General features: G+C 40.4%; 1 protein-coding gene across 2 annotated transcripts in view; it reads right to left on the reverse strand.

Annotated features, from left to right (window-relative positions):
- Nucleotides 1–306: 306 nt before the first annotated feature.
- The window catches only part of tafa5a (TAFA chemokine like family member 5a), a 121,699-nt gene continuing 103,458 nt past the window's right edge, over nt 307–18,547 (reverse strand). For both annotated transcript variants that reach the window (XM_058772127.1, XM_058772128.1), the window contains exon 4: nt 307–1,816. In XM_058772127.1, the coding sequence (XP_058628110.1) occupies nt 1,808–1,816 (9 nt within the window). In that variant the 3' untranslated portion in view covers nt 307–1,807. The remainder of the gene's footprint in view (nt 1,817–18,547) is intronic.

Raw genomic sequence — 18,547 nt, forward strand, 5'->3', positions numbered from 1 at the left:
ATCAATTAAAAAAAATTGTGTAGATATAAAAAAAAGCTAAATAAATAAAAGTTAAGCTGCATGATTTCCCAAATTTAGAATAATTAAATTATTATTATTATTATTATTAACTCAGCACATTTAGCTTTTGGTTAAACTGGAATGCAGGTGCTTAGTGAAAAACAAAAGAAAGAAAGAAAGAAAGAAAGAAAGAAAGAAAGAAAGAAAGAAAGAACAGGATTCTGCACTGTTTAGTGAATTCACCGTTCAGTCTTCCTTTCAAATCTGAATCAATTCATCATATGTGCCTCCAAATTGCTACATACTGTATCTCTGTCAAACCAGGCATTGTCCATTCTAAAAAGGGAAATAAACAGCCAAAAACATCATGATATTACAATTTTGTTTTAGCAACTTATTTTCACTTATTTAATTTATTCTTAAAATATTTCATAATAAAAAAGTATTTAATGTAAATGAATCTAAGACTTTCTGAACTGTCTCTGGAGGTGTCAAGACTTGGAGGTGAGCACTGTGCAAACAAACACAAGCACAAAAATCAATCTCAGAAAACCCAAACAGAAAGGGTTTTCTCCGAACCTTTACAATACAAAAGCTAAAAGCAGTTTCTATGACTGTAATATGTGGAACTGAATGTTCACTTTTCTGCAATAAATCATTGCTTTTTGTGTGTGTTTTGTCCATTTTCTTCCTTTTTAAGAACCTGTGGTCATGTTTTTGAACATGTAAAAGGAAAATTGCTACTTGAGTTTGAACATAAACAGTAAGACAGGCCTGCGTTATGGAGCAGAGCATTACCCACATTCTATATCTGTCATTTCCACAACGTTATTCGTGTTAAATAAGGTTCTCTACAAAGGTACAACATATAAAACTGTTAAATATATAACTTGTAGGCCTTTCAAAATACATATAATGACATATTTCACTCCTGGTAACCAGAAATGACATTTTTTTATGTTCCTTTTTAATATTTTCTGACGATAAGCAATGGGGTACTCTTCCATTTAACCTTCCATGCTTAATGCAAACCATCCAAAATGTTGCTACTGAAAAATGCTAATTAAATTTGTTGACGTTTTTATGTGTACAGTATCTATATCCTTGTAATCCTTTGAATACAGTGGTTGATTCAGTTCAAGGAAATGCCTGTAAAGTATTAAAGGTTCTCCTCTGATTGTGATAAATGGGAATGGTTGACCCAGTCGTTTTAATGTTCCACGTCAGCGTTTCCATTTGTAGACCACTGCTGTACAGCATAGTCTTTCTATATCTATATCTATCTCTCTTTCTACATTTAGGTTTATATATATATTTTCTTTGCCTAAATTTTCCCTTTCAAGTCTGTCCTTTAGTCCACGCTCATATAATCAATGCATTTTTATTTATTTTTTTTTAATTTGCGTATTATTTTTCCTCTTTGGTCTGTAAAAAATGAGCGGCAAAAACATCTTCCAGCAGAAAGCCGTTTCACAGAGCAGTTAGGTTCACAGTCTCGGATCAGGTCAGAACCGCTGGTGGAGCCCCATAAAGCCTGTGTCTGGTTCAGTCTCAGACAGGTTAGGTGCCTCATTGTCCTGTCCTTAAAGTCCTCAAGGCTCCTACTGTACCACCATCCGTGAGGCGCTTTGTGAACGTACAGTATGTTCTCCGTGGCACAAGGGGGTGCTGCCCATTTACAAAGCCGAGACACAGACAGGTAGGCAGAGGCAGGTGTTAAGCCGATGAGACATAGCAAGTATCTACAGCAGGTAGGCGAAACTGCAAGAGGCCTCGTCTCGTAGCACTCCAGGAACCCCTCCCACTGTTAGGACACCTAGATCAACCAGAAACACACAAGAAATCAAAATCAGTGGTGCAATTCCAGGGGTGTAGCGATAATGTGAAAAGTGGATTAATGTTTGAATTAATGTTTGAATTAATTAATGTTTGAATTAATGTTTGAATGTTTATCCCAGTCAGAAATAATAGTTTTGGGAACTGCAAAAGAAGGTGCTTTGTATATCTTTACATTTAGAGCACTGGCTATCTTACCTGTTGGCAGAAGTCTCTGATTGTTTTTAAAATGGTTGACGTACATAGTTTGTTTGTTTGTTTTTTTCTCCGCCCAAAAATTTTAATATAATTTGATCACCCTCATGCCATCACAGATGTATGAATTTCTTTCTTCTGTGGAACACAAACTAAGATTTTTAGAAAAATAACCCATCTCTGTGAGTCCATATAAAGCAGGGGGATGAAACGCTCAAAACTGACGCTTCAAAAACCATGCAAAATACACATGTGGATGTTGGGTCAAACGGTTCTCGTTTAACTGTTCCATTCCATGGCAATCTGGCTCTGTCAGTCCAGATATGGATTCATTTTTCACTCTGGGGCTGATAACAGAGCCCTTTGGAATGCAATACTGTGCTTTGGTAACACAAAAGCTTATAGATGGTATGAGAAGAGCAAAGCAACTATGATCAGATTAGATATTTCTGTTTTCAGGACTATACATGTGAGATGACAACAGGGTGACTAAATGAGAGAATTTTATTTTTGAGGTGGAAAACTCCTGTAAAATGTAAGTGTTTTTGAATGTTGTCAAAAAAACAAAAAAAAAAATTCCAGATGACTAGTTAGCCTGACCAAGCTAAAGTTTTGATGGTTTAGCTGGTCGTCTAGCTGGTCTCTAGTCAATTCTAACCAGATATCAAGTGCCTAACAGAGAAAGAAACAAACAAACAAAAAAAGCAGAGACATAGCCTGACTGGGAGACCAATAAACCAGCTGGTCCAAAAAAGAGGGAGGTGAACTTCAGACATTTTTCTAGACGAGACAAATGGCAATAGGCCTGGTGCAAGAATGTATCCATTTGAATGTGTGATGATCAAATAGATTATGATGTTCAAAGATATTAAAATCCTGTTGTAATCGAGCTAATACTTGAAAACTGTTGCATTTCTGAGCACCTGCCATGGAAATGCTCAGTGCCATCTGCTAAATGGTCTACTGCCAGGCCGAAAAAAGTCACCAAATGCTGCCAACATGAGCTGCTGCTTAATTTATAATAATGAACTCTTGACACTTGCATGGGGAGCAGATATTCATGGATTTAGCAGGGGCTGAAAACATTACTAAGTCTGAATACGGAACAACAGGGATAAATCAGGATGAAAATGAACTCAGGAAAGTGATAAAATGACCCAAGAGTGTAGATGTTGAGGACAAAAGTGTGCTATTTCTAATACTCTGGAGCAATAGCTACTAGCTCCTGCTTCAGAATTGTATTACTCTCTAGCAAAATTTTAGCAATTGGATTACGTATGAATTACCGCATAGATGAACTAAAAGCTCTAGAGTATATTGATAGAGCAGGAACAATTTCAAGCAAGATTTTGTTTGTCCATGCAATACGCAGTTTACTTAGTTACTTACTTAGATTGTAAAGAGGAATGATTTTTGGCTTAAAGGAATAGTTTCCTCCTCACATGACTTCACTCTCACCTACTAACATACTGGCAGAGGCTGGACAAAATATATTATATATATATATATATATATATATATTTTTTTTTTTTCTACTTCCAAATTTCACATTTAATTAAGTGTTTAATTCCCGGGTGAGCGGGAATGGCACAGCAAGCGTGACAGCGGCCAGCTCTTCCCACCACTTACCTGTTACCTCAAAGCGGAGACTGTAAAACCTCGCAAAAGTGTTTGGTGTCGCCCAGCCCGCAGCTCTACAGATGTCTGCCAGAGAGGCGCCGTGCGCCAACGCATAGAAGAAGGCAATACTCCATGTGGAGTGAGCCCTCACCCCCAGGGGGCACGGCTTGCCTTGAGATTGGTACGCCAAGGCGATGGCATCCACTATTCAATGGGCAAACCTCTGCTTGGAGACAGCCTTCCATTTCTGCTGACCTCTGTGGCAGACAAATAGCTGCTCGGAGCTTCTAAAGCTCCGGGTGTGGTCCACGTATATGCGCAGCGCTCTTACGGGACACAGCAATGCCAAGGCTGGATCTGCCTCCTCTGAGGGCAGTGCTTGCAGGTTCACCACCTGATCGTGGAAGGGCGTGGTGGGAACCTTGGGCATGTATCCAGGCCGGGGTCTCAGAACAACGTGAGAGTAGGCCGGCCTGAACACAAGGCACTCTTCACTCACCGAAAATGCTTGGAGGTCCCCGACCCTCTTGATGGAAGTGAGCACGGTCAGGAGCGCTGTCTTAGCGGAGAGGAACTTCAGCTCAACTGTGTCCAGCGGCTCAAAGGGACCCCTCTGAAGTCCAGCCAGGACAATAGAGAGATCCCAGGAGGGCACCAAGGGTGACATAGGAGGATTTAACCTCCTGGCACCCCTCCGGAATCTCACGATGAGATCATGCTTTCCCAGGGACCGGCCGTCCACTGCATCGTGATGGGCCGCGATAGCAGCCACATACACTTTCAAGGTGGAGTGTGACAGCATACACTCCAACCTCTCTTGCAGGAAAGAAAGCATTACTCCAATCGTGCATCTTCGGGGGTCTTCTCTGCGAGAAGAACACCAGTTTGTGAACAGACTCCACTTCAGTGCATAGGCTTGCCTAGTTGAAGGAGCTCTAGCCTGAGTGATGGTGTCTACCACTCAAGTCTGCTGCGTCCCGTCCAGGAGCCACACATGGAGGTTCCACAGATCTAGACGCGGGTGCCAAATGGTGCTGAGCCCCTGAGAAAGGAGGTCCTTCCTCAGAGGAATGTGCCAAGGAGGGGCTGTCGCGAGGAGCATGAGTTACGGAAACCAGGTCCGGGTGGGCCAATACTGTGCAACCAACAGGACCTGCTCCTCGTCCTCCCTGACCTTGCACAGAGTCTGTGCAAGCAGGCTCACTGGGGTAAATGCATACTTGCGTAGTGCCCGAGGCCAGCTGTGTGCCAGTGCGTCCATGACGAGTGGGGCCTCGGTCAGGGAGTAATACAGCTGGCAGTGGGAGGACTTGCGGGAAGCAAACAGATCTACCTCAGCTTCCCCGAATCAACTCCAAATCAGCCGGCTCGTCTCAGGATGGAGTCGCCATTCTCCGGGGAACGTGAGCTGTTGTGAGAGCGTGTAGGCTGCATGATTGAGCTCCCCCGGAATGTGGATGGCGCGCAGCGATTTGAGCTGTGTTTGACTCCAGAGGAGGAGATGGCGGGCGAGCTGTGACATGAGGCGTGATCGTAGACCTCCCTGGCGGTTGATGTACAAAACAGCCGCGGTGTTGTCCGTACGGACCAATACATGCTTGCCTAACAGCAGTGGCCGGAACTGCCTTAAGGCCAGATGCACTGCCAGCAGCTCTAGGCAGCTGATGTGCCAAAGCAGTCGAGGCCCCGTCCAGAGCCCCGAGGCTGCCTGCCCCTTGCATGTAGCGCCCCAGCCCGTGCTGGAGGCATCTGTCGTGACAACAACATGCCGGCCCATAGAAAAGCAAGGTCCATCCAGGGACTGAAAGAGCGGCGACATGATTGCGTGATGGTCACACGATGTCCATCTCGGGACTTGTGAGTGCAACCAGTGCTGAATTGGTCTCATATGAAGCAACCCGAGCGGCGTGACTGCGGCTATGGATGCCATATGCCCCAGGAGCCTCTAAAACTGTTTCAGCGGGACCACCGTCCTGCCTCTGAAGGAAATCAGGCAGTTCAGCACTGATTGGGCACGCTTGTCCGTCTGACAACATACTCACTCTAACTCCTCTCCGAGAAAAGAGATTCTCGGCCCCTCTTCCCGTAACGGGCCAAAGGGTGCCCCCCGCGACCTTCGTAAAGACACGGGGGATAGGGAGAGCCCGAAGGGGAGGACCCTGCACTGCCATGCCTGACACTCGAATGCAAACCGTAGGAATGGTCTGTGTCGAGGAAGGATTTAGACATGAAAGTAAGCGTCCTTCTGGTCAATCGCTGCAAACCAATCCCAGGGCTGGATGCATTTGATAATGCGCTTCTGCGTCAACATTTTGAACAGGAGCTTGTGCAGGGCCCGATTCAAGACTGGCAGATCCAGGATTGGTCGAAGGCCACCGCCTTTCTTGGGCATGATGAAGTAGGGGCTGTAAAACCCCTGCCTCATCTGGGGTTTTGATAGGGTCATCCTTTGATAGGAGGACAGCAATCTCCTTGCGCAAGACAGGTGCGTCTCGGAACGGCCACAGAAGTCTCGAGAATGCCACTGACCTTGGGAGGTCGCCTGGCGAACTGAATCGCGTAGCCGAGTCGAATTGTGCGAATGAGCCAGCAAGATGGGCTGGGCAGCGCAAGCCACACCCCCATATACAGTGCAAGTGGCACCAACGGAACAACCGACGTACCCGCAGTGGTGTAGCGAAGGGGAGTAGGGGTGGATGGTACAGAAGGCACTGTGTTCTGACCCATCCTCGCCAAACTCCCTGAGTCCCTGGGGGGACTGGCTAGAGGCGCGTGGGGAGGCACTGCGTTCCCCAACCGCACTCTCTTGGCCGCTGGCGAGAGTGAGGAGGCAGTATGTCGCACACTGTCAGCCCGCGAACCTGAGAACCCGGAAGAAAAGGAAATTGCTCTTTCTTTGAGAAGGTGGGTACCGCTGGCCCTTGGGCTCTTGGACCACGAGAGTGAACATTGCCTTCCCGAGGGACCGTGCCGTGACTTTCGTTGCCCGGAGGGCGAAGTTAGTCACCGTGCGCAGCTCCTGCATCAACCCCGGGTCAGTACTACCCTCGTGCATTTGTTTTAGAGCCTTGGCTTGATATACCTGCAGGATAGCCATGGCATGCAAGACAGAGGTGGCTTGGCCCGCAGCACTGTAAGCTTTGGTGGCAAGAGCGGCCGTCACTTTACAGGCTTTGGACGGGAGACGCGGACGATTCCTCCAAGTGGTGGCCTTTTGCAGGCACAAGTGCACGGCAACCGCTCTCTCCACCTGCGGAACATCCCTGTACCCCCTAGCCGCCCCGCCATCGAGGGTAGTGAGGACGGAGGAGGGAGACGAGCGGCTTCTGGCGGTGAAAGGGGCCGTCCACGACTTCGTCAGCTCCTCATGCACCTCCGGGAAGAAAGGCCGGTTGCGAGCCGCCCCGGCTTCGATAAACCAATCATCCAGCCGCGAGGGCTCGGGACTGGGCGGTTTGTTGTCCTCCAGCCTGATACTCACGGCTGCCCGGGCAAGCATGGCTGTCAACTCCGGGTCCAGTTCGGCAACAACTTCTGACTGCACCATAACGCCAACCAGGAACAAAATAAAGAGGTTGAAATGCTTTGTGGAGATCAGCACTCTTCTCATCCACTCGGCTCCGAAGCAAAAATCTGATGAGTGGATGCACCTGTCGCCTATTTATACCCGTATGCATGGGGAGTGGATCAGGTATGCAAACTCCACTAGCCAATATTTATTGGCGTTTTCTCTTAAAGTCAGAGGTGATTGGGGCTCCAAGTGAATCCCCTAATGTCGTCACGACATAACTCGTAGTGACCGACAGATAGGGAACTATTATTACTATTATTATGCACAAAATAAATTACTAATAAATTAAATAAAATGAAATGAAACAAAAGACAAAAAAATATATATTAAAATATTTAAATCATGAATGCAAGAACAGAGAATGCAAGAAAATGCAAGAGAATATGATTTACAATATTTCCAAATATGTGATTTCAGCAAACTATTCTGAATCAGTCAAATGAACATTATTTGAATATTCAATATTCTTACCCAGCTCTATTCAGAGGCAGCGCCACATTTATTTAGAGCATCTACTGAGGATTCCACTTGGGTGATGTGATAAACAAGCTCTTAGCTGCATCTGAACCTCTCAGCTGAACCTGGACCTTTTATATTTTCTGTCTCAGAATTTGCTAAACTTTTTATGCCATTCATGCTTTGGAGAGGCTAAAGTTAGAACACACAAAACTGCTAAATATCATTCAGACAGAAAGTTGATTGGAAAGTGATAAATATTTGCTGAACCCAGCAGTATCCATCAGAAGTAATAATGTTGGTGTAGTGTGAAGGGTTTGAGTGTGTTAAACTCCTTCTGGCAGAATATGCAGCTTTGCCCCCTTGAGGGAAATTCATGCAGCCGTTCAAAGCTATAACTGGATTTATCTTAATCATGCTTTTCATGTTGCATTTCCCAATAAACATCTAGGGAATTGCAGTATCACAGCTCCATATGAAGAAATTAATCACATAAAATAGCTGAGGGATTGTGTAATACATAGTAGTTGTTTCATTAATAATTATATACAGAACAGACTGGTTTCCTTTTGAGGTACCATAGCATTGTACATGCCAATTTTTAACTTGCATTTCTCACAGTCTGTTTTCAGATAATGTCGGCTCCATGTAACACCATTTTTCAAACAGCAGTAACAAAAAAGATTGTTTGTTTAAATAAATAAACAAACAAACATATAAATAAATACATAAATAAATAAACGGATTCCTCATCTGATGTGAGTTTAAAATTAAAGACTTTTTGGCTCAAAACTAAGGCTTAATATTGGCTTAATTCTACTGTATATTAATATGTCATTTTGTGTGGTGACAGTAGCAATGAAGGCTCAAAATAAGAGCTACTCAACAGTGCCATGTCTCTTTTAACAAATTGCTCAGGCTGGTACTTGGAAAAGACTCCTTTGGCAGCTGGAAATAGGAGGTTGGTAAGGCACTGTAACAAAGAAACCTTGTACTGGCTGCCTGGATTGTCTGGGTAAGATACAGAAGAATGGCACCAGCACTTTAGAAACCGTCCGTTTAGTTTGACAAAACCGTCATTTGACTAAACACATAAATTCTTTTCAGATTCCGTTTAGTTCTTATAAATACTGCATAGTGTTAAAACATGACCCAGTCACAAGTAAATAGTGAATGTTCTTGGATTCAAAATGGAAGTTCTTGGTGACCGGTGCGGATTTGGATCCTTTTGACAGGAGATGGCAGTGGCCGCTAATGGTTTGCAGAGGCCGAGTGCTTGCATGGAGGAGCAGCTGTCATCTCCATGGTGATGTTGTCCAAGTCCAGGCAAGGATGTGTCCTATGGTCCCACGCTGGCGCATTGGGATCAATTACACAGACCCCGACACCCACAGCGGCAATGCCTTGGCATGTGTCATTCACGACCTCCACGTGTTTTTAGCACCATCAGTCTATTCACTTTCTTTTTCATTTCGTCAGAAAAGTTTGAAAAGGCAGACATCTTCAAACACACTTCAGCATTGTTAATGGAAATGTTCACCTCAAATAATTAAGTAATTGAAAAGCTGTTATGTATTTTTCCCTTATGTTGTTCCTTACACGTAGCTGTCTTTTCATGGAACACAAATGCAGAAATTATAATAAATGTTAACATATCTCTGACAACAAAAGTTCATGGTAACCACGTCTGTGTAGCTCCAAAAGGGAAAAAGAAACAACATAAAGAATCATGCAAGTAATCAGTTGTGCTGCGTGTGTCGAAAAAAGTTGGACATCAAACACACTGATTGTCATTGGTTGTTGCATGTCACGATTTGAAAGACATGAGGCTGAGTAAATGGGAAAATTTCACTTTTTGGTATGAATTATTCCTTTAACTCTCCTTTAACCAACAAATCTCACCAATCTCTGGAGGCAGCACTTAAACCCTAGGGACGCCCCTACATTTTCAAAGCCCCGTTTAACCGAGGCATCACTGATGAGCAAACGCTTTCTCTGTTTGCATGTGAAAGATTGCTGATTACTGCAATCAGTAGTTCTCTCTCGTCTTGAACTCCACTGATACTACAGATTCAAGGACCCTTTTCTATGGTTAAATACCACCCAATCAACCTAATAGCTAATAGAATAGTTGAATAAGAGCCCTCTCGCTCTGATGGTATAATCAGAGAATTAAGGAGTAGTGTGGTGTAACCTTACAAAAGAGCAAACATATTGAGTTCAATTAACAGAATCCATAAGACAATCTGCATTTCTGAGAATCAGACGTTATGTTGGAAATAAATATAAAATTAGAAACATTCTTTCATTATGATTTCATTTCAAAATACTGTACAGTGTGCACACCTGACATCTCTGAGACCAGAAATGCGCTCTACTAATGAAAACACAAGCACAACTGTTTAGAATTTGCATTAAACATACAGTCTTTTTGTTACATATAAAGATTTCACACAGGATTCCTATTAAAAAGTTTCAACAATACCATGATTATTTTTCTGTAACTTTTTATATAATTTTTTACATAAATCAAAGCCACATTGTACTAATTTGCCCCCCCCCCCCCCCCCTTTTTACATCATGGCTTCAAGTGAAATGAGGGAACAAATTAATCAAATATGGCCTCAATTTATTTTAAAGAAGTGAATAAATTAACAAAACATGGCCACAAACGAATAAGTCATGGGAAAAAAAAAAGTTAATTCTTCACCCCCCCACCACCACATTATGTGCACTTTATTTCATTTTTGATTTAAAATGTTTTTAAATCAGTTTTCATTTAGTTTGTTTATAACCCTAGCATGCTGGCAGCTAACAATTGTGTCTCTAAATTAATTTCCTTTCATTTCTCACCAAACAGTCAACTAGTCAGCTATCCTGATATTTCACATATCTCATCTCATTTAATGGAGCACAGCGTCTGTGCTCAGATTCAGAAATAACCCGAAATTACTTGAAAACGTTAAATGGACTTCATGCAAATGTAGGGTCATTGTTTCACTGTCTTTGTTTTTTATACTGTAATACTTTCGTTCACTCTTTCCCCTCCTTCGACTCGTTTCAATTGTTCTTCTAACTAAACTGTGTGAGATTTCATCAGATAAAGTAAGGTGATTTGGTCGCTCTATCAGTGCCTGTCTAATGAAGTTGAGCCACCCACCGGAGATGACTGACAATCTACAAGAGACGACTATTGCTTGTTTAATTTTCTGTTGAAAGAATGGTCATAATCATATGAATCAGTAGAAAAGAATGAGCAAATCACAAACATGATAGCAGTAATGAGTGTTTATTCAAACAGGACGGGCCTGGGTTGATTAGTGATCATTCTTTTACTGAATAGCAGAAACTCATTTTAGCCCAGCGTACTGGATTTTTATTTTTTATTTAATTTTATTTTTTGTTATTTTGTCCCTTAACGATGCCTGGTCAAATGGTCAATCAAAATTTTTTTTAAAAATAAATAAATAAATAAATAAATGTAAAAAAAACAACATGACTGCCACACCCTACCTGGTCTCATGGCATAAACATGGGCACACTTTTTAGCGAGACGCGAAATACGTACCAATAAGTACATATCTTTTATTCCTTTTCACACAAATTTACAGAGTTTTGAATAATAAAGTGTAATTTTCGCATTACTTGAAGAATAACATGTTATGACTTCAAAGCAATATTAATATGCTGGGAAATTTGAAAAGTGATGTTTTTGAACGTTAGCATCACACATATCCAGCTTCATATCTACTGTATGGGTTTTCATAGATGGTAGGTTTGTTCGGTAGCTCACGGAGTACAGAGACATACTTGAGAAGTGAGGGGCTCCACTTCAAATCCTGTGTAACTACGGTTCAACAAAACAGTTCAAATCTACAAATAAGGAAGTTCAAATAGCATGGTTGCATCAACAAATGCGTTTTTATATCAGTTTTGCATTTTTCAACATTATCGGGTAGGTTTAGGGTTGGTTTTGGTGTAGGGCATATTTCCAACACTATAGAGCATTAATTTTTAGCAACGATCCCCGGATATTTGAATTCTGAACCGCCACAATACGTACCTGAAGCAACGTAATAAAAACACAGCAATACATACCTATATCAACGTAATAAAAACGTGCCAGGGTTTACGTATCGAACCAGTGTTTTAGCGCCTCAAATCGGAAATATAACAGCTATGGATCACTGATCCTGGATCATAGACTGTAAAAAAGATGGACGACGCTTCTCCGCTTCCTTCCACTATAGAAAAGTGAAGCGAATACATCTCAGTGTGGCCGCTGCCATCTTGAGTAAATGACGTCATTTGGAGCCCGAGTCTGCACAGTAGAGCTTCGTTTGGAGCCAGAGTCTGCGCAGTAGAATCGTGAGGTGGAGCCGCGGAATCAAACTCCTGCCCAAACTCCCGCAGACCCAATCAACCATAACGACACACCCCGTTTTTATAGCATCAAATTACTAGCTAAAATCAAACGTATCACAAAAACGAACAATTGAACATATATCAGCGTGATAACAACTACCTTAAATGACCAAAACCATATTTCGGAAAATTGTATTGGAAGTGTAATTTATTTATTTTATTTTGACAAGTCTCATTCGTTTATATGGAGAGGGCAGGGTTTATTACCTGTACTGCAGCCAGCCACCAGGGGGCGATCAAAGAGCCCGCAGCTTCACTTTTAAGGATAAGTGAGACACACCCGTCCTGGATCAGTAAGTGATCCAGCCACAGACACTAAAGCTCGTAACGCCATTGGCTCCTCAAACTGTCAGTCAAACCTCATTATTCCTCCCGCCTCTCTCGTCAATGAAGTGAGGCGCGCATTTTGGAGCATCTCAGCTTGTTTGCAGTCTGAAGGTAAATAAAGAACTGTTGATTGAATAAGTACAGCGATTTCTTTACTCAAAAAACACTATTTATAAAGGCTAATGCTTTTTTTTGTATTTGAAGAGCGGAGAAGAGTTTCTTAGTCTAGCATTTGTTGTCAAGTCACAGCCAAATACCTTGTGCGAAGCGCTGAATCTTTCATAATATGATACTTTGGTCAAATAACAGAAAAAAAAAAAAAAACGCCCACATAATGATAGAAAACTGGGGGAAAATAAATAAATAAAAAACATTCGCTGGTCAAAAGCTTCTTTTTTAACTTGATTTTGGTGAAATGATTATATTAATAGGCTATCTAATGACACATGCAACGATGCAAATAAACGTAGCCTATCTGTAGGCCTACGATTTCATTAATGTTAGCTAATGTATTATCTAACATGAGCATACAATGTATAAAATACATTTATTACAGTATTTATAAATTTTTGTTAATGTTAGTTAAAGGTGCTGTATGTAGGATTTTGACTCTACTAAAGCATAAAAATACCATAATATGTTTGCAGATATTTAAGAAACATGCTAAGTTAACATACTTGTTTATCTGAAAAACAATGCCACAGTCAGTTATTCTCCTTTGAAAATGTGCATTCCGGCCCGGAATGTCTGTGTTTGTTATGGTTTGTGAAACCCGCCCACTGCCAGTTTACCCAATTGTATTTCGGCACCGCGGGTTGCCAGTTGGTGGAAAACACAGCGTATTTAATTGTATTCATCGTCATATGCTCTCGTTCCTGTTGGTGTCGTTAATCTGGCAACCTGCGTGTGCCTCAAGTCTGAGGAGGAGGGGCAGGGTGAAAAAAAACGTATCCAATATTTTGAATTTGGACTGCAATACCTAGTTCAACCACTGGGTGCCAATCCTACATACAGCAACTTTAATGAAAATACAGTCGTTCATTGGTAGTTCATGTTGGTTCACAGTGCATTAACAAATGTTAACAAACAACTTTTGATTTTAATAATGCATTAGTAAATGTTGAATTTAACATTAAATGCTGCAGAAGTATTGTTCATTCTTAGTTCATGTTAACTACACTAGTTAACTAATGTTAATTAATGAACCTTATTGTGAAGTGTTACCATTTATATAAATGTATCTGTATACAATAAAGCCACAATACCAACTACCAATAGGAGGTTTCCGGCCAACAGCAAAAATGTATTTTGCCTATGTCACAATTTGAGGTCAGTCCGGCCCTGTATTTGATACTGATTATGTTGCCAAATTGGTTTGGAACAGTTGTTGAATAAACAATTAACCTGAACTATTATGCCTGTCTATCTGCTTGACTGACAGTTGTATTGATCGCTGAGAGAGCATTGACTTGGTATGATGTTGGTTCAATAGAAATGTTTTATTTATTTTTTTTAAATAGCTTGGATGTAGTAAACTACTTTTGCCATGTTGCTGTAGCTTAACTTGCTACATTCCCCAGGACTGTAGCTTTAGTTTAGTGAAGCTTCATTTAAAGAAGAGTAACTGTTAGCTTAGCTCACTACATTTTCCAAGTAGCTTGCCCAACACTGGTCTAACATCTACCCAAGATAAATAATACAGCCTATGCATTTAATTTTACAAATCTTAGAAAACTTGGTCCAGCAACATTCAATATTTTTCAAATGACGGATTCATATGATATGTACTTTTCATATATGTACTTTTTAAACATTTCTCTGACAACTTTGTGAGATGCTTTAAAAATATTTTGTGGTTGCTGAGAAGAGCTTAATTTAATATTACATTTTGTAAAACAACAACAACAAAAAAAGGTTAGATCTAAATAAAAGCATGCACTCTTTTTTATTATTCAGAAAACAGTAATAATAATGAAGTAAAACATAATACATTTAGTCAAAGATTATAATCATAGGAACAAAAATAAAAAATACAAATATGCCTTATATAACAAATAAACACACACAAAAGACTTTAATAGCTGATGACAGCAGAGAGGAGCTAAGATGTTGTGTGCCCACCTTTTAATTTCCTCCTATTTCTCCTATGTGTCATCTACATACCTGCCGTGATCACCCATCTGTTCACATAATTAGCCCTAAGCGTGATCTAATTACCATTGATAAACACATCCTCTCATTGAAAGAAGTCAGGTGTGTGTCCTATGATAGAGTCTGAAGAGCTCTATAGGGAGTTGACCAAGAAAAGTCCTGTTATGATACAGTTAATGTCAAATAAACCAACAAGATTGTCCATCTTACTTCTGTAATGTGACTAGTGTTGGAGTTATACATCCCAGTAAATCTTTTGAAACTGTTCACTTAATTTCTCCATTCTCTTAATCTAGTAAAGGGGTCATCAACTGAGAAACCAAACTCCCCTTGATCTAAAGACAGCTATATTGAAGCCAGTCTGCCAAAACAAAATGTTGTGGAATGTGCCACTCTATGATGTAATAGTGTGGCTAAACACCGCCTCCGCAGAAGAAGATCAAGATGCTTGCTTCTACATCGCTGCCTGTTTAGCCCTGCCCACTGATTCGCACGTGTAGTGTAAATAACGAGAGAGGCGAACACAGGTATACACAGAAAATGATAAAGATGACTCCGAAGACAACAAGACGCTGTACAGTGCCAAGCTGTGGAAAAACAGTCTTTGCATTGCTTTCCTTCTTATCTTAATATTAGGAAAGAGTGAATGAACTTTATTTTTAATGAGGATCTAGACCGTGTCAGTATGAACTTGGTCCTTTGTTCACATCATTTTACCATGGATTATGTTACAAACAAGGCACAATTAAACGCAGGATTTTCAGAAAGTTTGAAAATAAAAGGTGATCCTGTGCCAACTATATTGAATCCGACAGCAATGTCGCACCACAGTGGCGTGCACAGACCTCCGGAGGGGCAGGGGCAAAATGGGGGGTGTATGGGTTTGGTCCCCCTCAGCTAGGGGTGGGCGATATGGCAAAAATATCACGATTTTTTTTTTTAGAAATATCACGATTCACAATATTATCACAATTCCTTGTCATGTTGGATCTTCGATTTTTCAAGTTGTTTGAGCAGTACAGCCAAACTAATTTCCCTATTATAAAGACAAAGCCTTTCAAGGTAACAAAATATAAAAAAATATGGCGGATATTTAGGCCAAAGTGGGTGAAGATAAAAATCGTTGTCATTATTTTATCTTTGTTATTAAAAAATGAGAGCAAAGATACACATTACAAATACACATAATATACAAATAAAATAAACAGTTTTTTTATTTTCAGGTAGTCTACAATAGGTGTATTTAGCAGGAGCATTCAAGAAATTGAATGAACAAATATAAAAAATAAAACACTATATAGATTGATTCCTATTAAAGCAACTGTATTAAAGTTTTTCAGTCAAGAGTAGTGAGTGATTTTTCTCTTTGTGTTTGGTGTTTTATTAACATTAAAGGAATAATTCACCCCAAAATTAAAATAGGCTAGTGTTTGATTTTTATACCTTCATTTACTCACTCAAAAGTTGTTTTAAACCTGAACGAGTTTCTTCTGCTGAAAATAAATGCTATTTTGAAGAATGTGGAAAACCAAACAGTTGCTGGTCTACAGTGACTTCCATAGTATTTTTTTTTTTTCCTACTGTTAAAGTCAATGTGGACCAGCAACTGTTTGGTTACCCACATTCTTCAAAATATCTTCTTTTGTGTTCAGCACAAGAAAGAAAATAATACAGGTTTGGGACAACATGTGAGTGAGTAAATAATGACAGAATTACAAGCTTAGGGTGAACTATCCCTTTAATTACAGTCGGCAGCATATTTAGTACTGTCCCTTTAAGACCTGCACGCATCTAATATAGAGGCACACATGCGTTTCTCTCAGCTGTTTACCTTCATTTTAGACATAACCAACTGAGTCTATACATAAACCTGGTGTGTTTTGACAGTATTAGCACAAAACATAACTTAGTTCAGTAATCAAACGCTGTTTGACGGGCTTTTTACAGCACGCGCTTTGGGTGTATGTGCTCAGAAAAGGCGCTCGTCAGAACAGAACACTGAGTGAAACGTTTAACCAGTAAGTCTTTGAAGCAGATGCAGATAATGTACTTTTGGTGACTGCGAATAAGTGCAGTGTCCCGTGAGAGTAACTCTACCGCTGAGTTAACACTGATGTGAATGTATGTGGCCTTGTACAGTATATAGAGACGGCGGCGCCAGAACTGCAGCTGATTGCGCGCTGAAGTACCATACTACGATATTTCTTCAAAAAAGCAAATCGTGGAGACAGTCCACGATCAAAAATCTTCATATCGAACACCCCTACTCTCGGCAGAAATCGCAGACTAGGGGCACCGGACCGCAAGGGCACTTTACCGTCGGACCTCAAAGGGGCAGGGCTCGAGCCCCCTGCCCCCCTGTGCACGCCACTGTCGCACCACACAAGTGTGAGTAACTGTTTTTATTAAGTTGTCACTATAGCTTTGTCTCTTATTACAGATCGTTTGATATGTACTGAGTATTTATATGTTTTTTTTGAATGTAAATCAAAGCAGCATCCATCTATGAAGGCTGTCAAACATACACAACTGTTAGCCAATCATAGCAGTGGGCGTTTACTTCCGAGTCAACAATACACCACGCCTATTCAAATGGAGATTTTTGATGAGTGGGGTTAAAAACAGGACAGAGAATAGCCTATTGCTTATAAAATATGATTTTTTTAATTTATTTTTTTTATTTATTTTGTTTTGACAACATTAAGGGGACCTCAGAGAACAGTAAAAAAATAAAAAAATAAATAATAATAATGAAAAAGGCAGTTCATGACCCCTTTAAGAGATTTCATAAAATAAAATAAAATAAAACATTTTAATGATTGAACTGAATTGCCCAAATGAACTGCCCAGCATCCCCCTCCCATTCAGTAGATCCAAGATTATTTATTTATTTATTTACTTGCTTGCTTGTTTGTTTGTTTGTTTGCTTGCCGTACCGTGCCATACCAATACACCATAAAAATAAGTTTTCTGAGTGCACTATTAAAATAAACATGAAATGAAAAATAAAATCTGTTTTATACATACATGTTATAGACCTTATTGTCAACAATTAATCTGTGCACGTTTCATTAAAAAATGTTTTGACATAATGTTTGAACAAAATATCACAACTGAACCTTCTGGCGAAAATGACAGATCCCTCTTTGGTGACATGGAGGTTTTTCAATTTAATGTCTTTAAACTTCTGCAAGCTCGCATTCATCTGCCTTCACTTTTGCATGCAATGTCTTCATCTCAAAATACAGCATAATCAACAAACAATGCATAGAACCAAGTCCCCACCCTGCATTCTTTTTTTTTTTCAATAATCCATTACAATAAATCTTTTTTATGGTGTCCTTGTTACATAAATTATGCATAATTACATGCAACTAACCCTAAACCAATCCCTCATCCTAACCTTAATCATATTGTAAGTACATGTAGTTAATTAATATTACTCAGTACTTAAACCTATAATTACACGGTAACAAGAACACTTAAATAAAGTGTAACCTCTGTTACATTTGAATACACATCAGATTACTTTAATAAAGTAGCCTTTGAAAGGATGCAAACCAATGTTAGTATGAGATGGTTGCATTTTATATACAGTACTTATGCACTTACGGTGTACTTGGTGTACTTACCTAAGAAAGTACTGCATACAGGGTAACTACCTAGTTGTTTCCCATTTAGAAATTAAAAAATTTAAAATCATAAAATAATTTAATCCTTATTACAGACAGACAAAATATAATCCTCTAGTCCTCTATGTATACCTATTACATAAAATCAGAACTGATGCTATAAATATTGTGACGGGAGGAGCCAACGACAGACACAGTGGGTGTGGCGTCAGGCCTCGGAGAGGCTTTTTATTAACAAAATAAAGTGTCCAGGGAAAGAAGTGTCCAAAATAAACAGGGGGTCTGGTGTCCTCGTCGTGCTGCGGGGCTCGTGAAGGAGGGCAGTGTTCCAGGA

The sequence above is a fragment of the Onychostoma macrolepis genome, chromosome 04 (assembly GCF_012432095.1).
Source record: "Onychostoma macrolepis isolate SWU-2019 chromosome 04, ASM1243209v1, whole genome shotgun sequence".
NCBI lineage: Eukaryota > Metazoa > Chordata > Actinopteri > Cypriniformes > Cyprinidae > Onychostoma > Onychostoma macrolepis.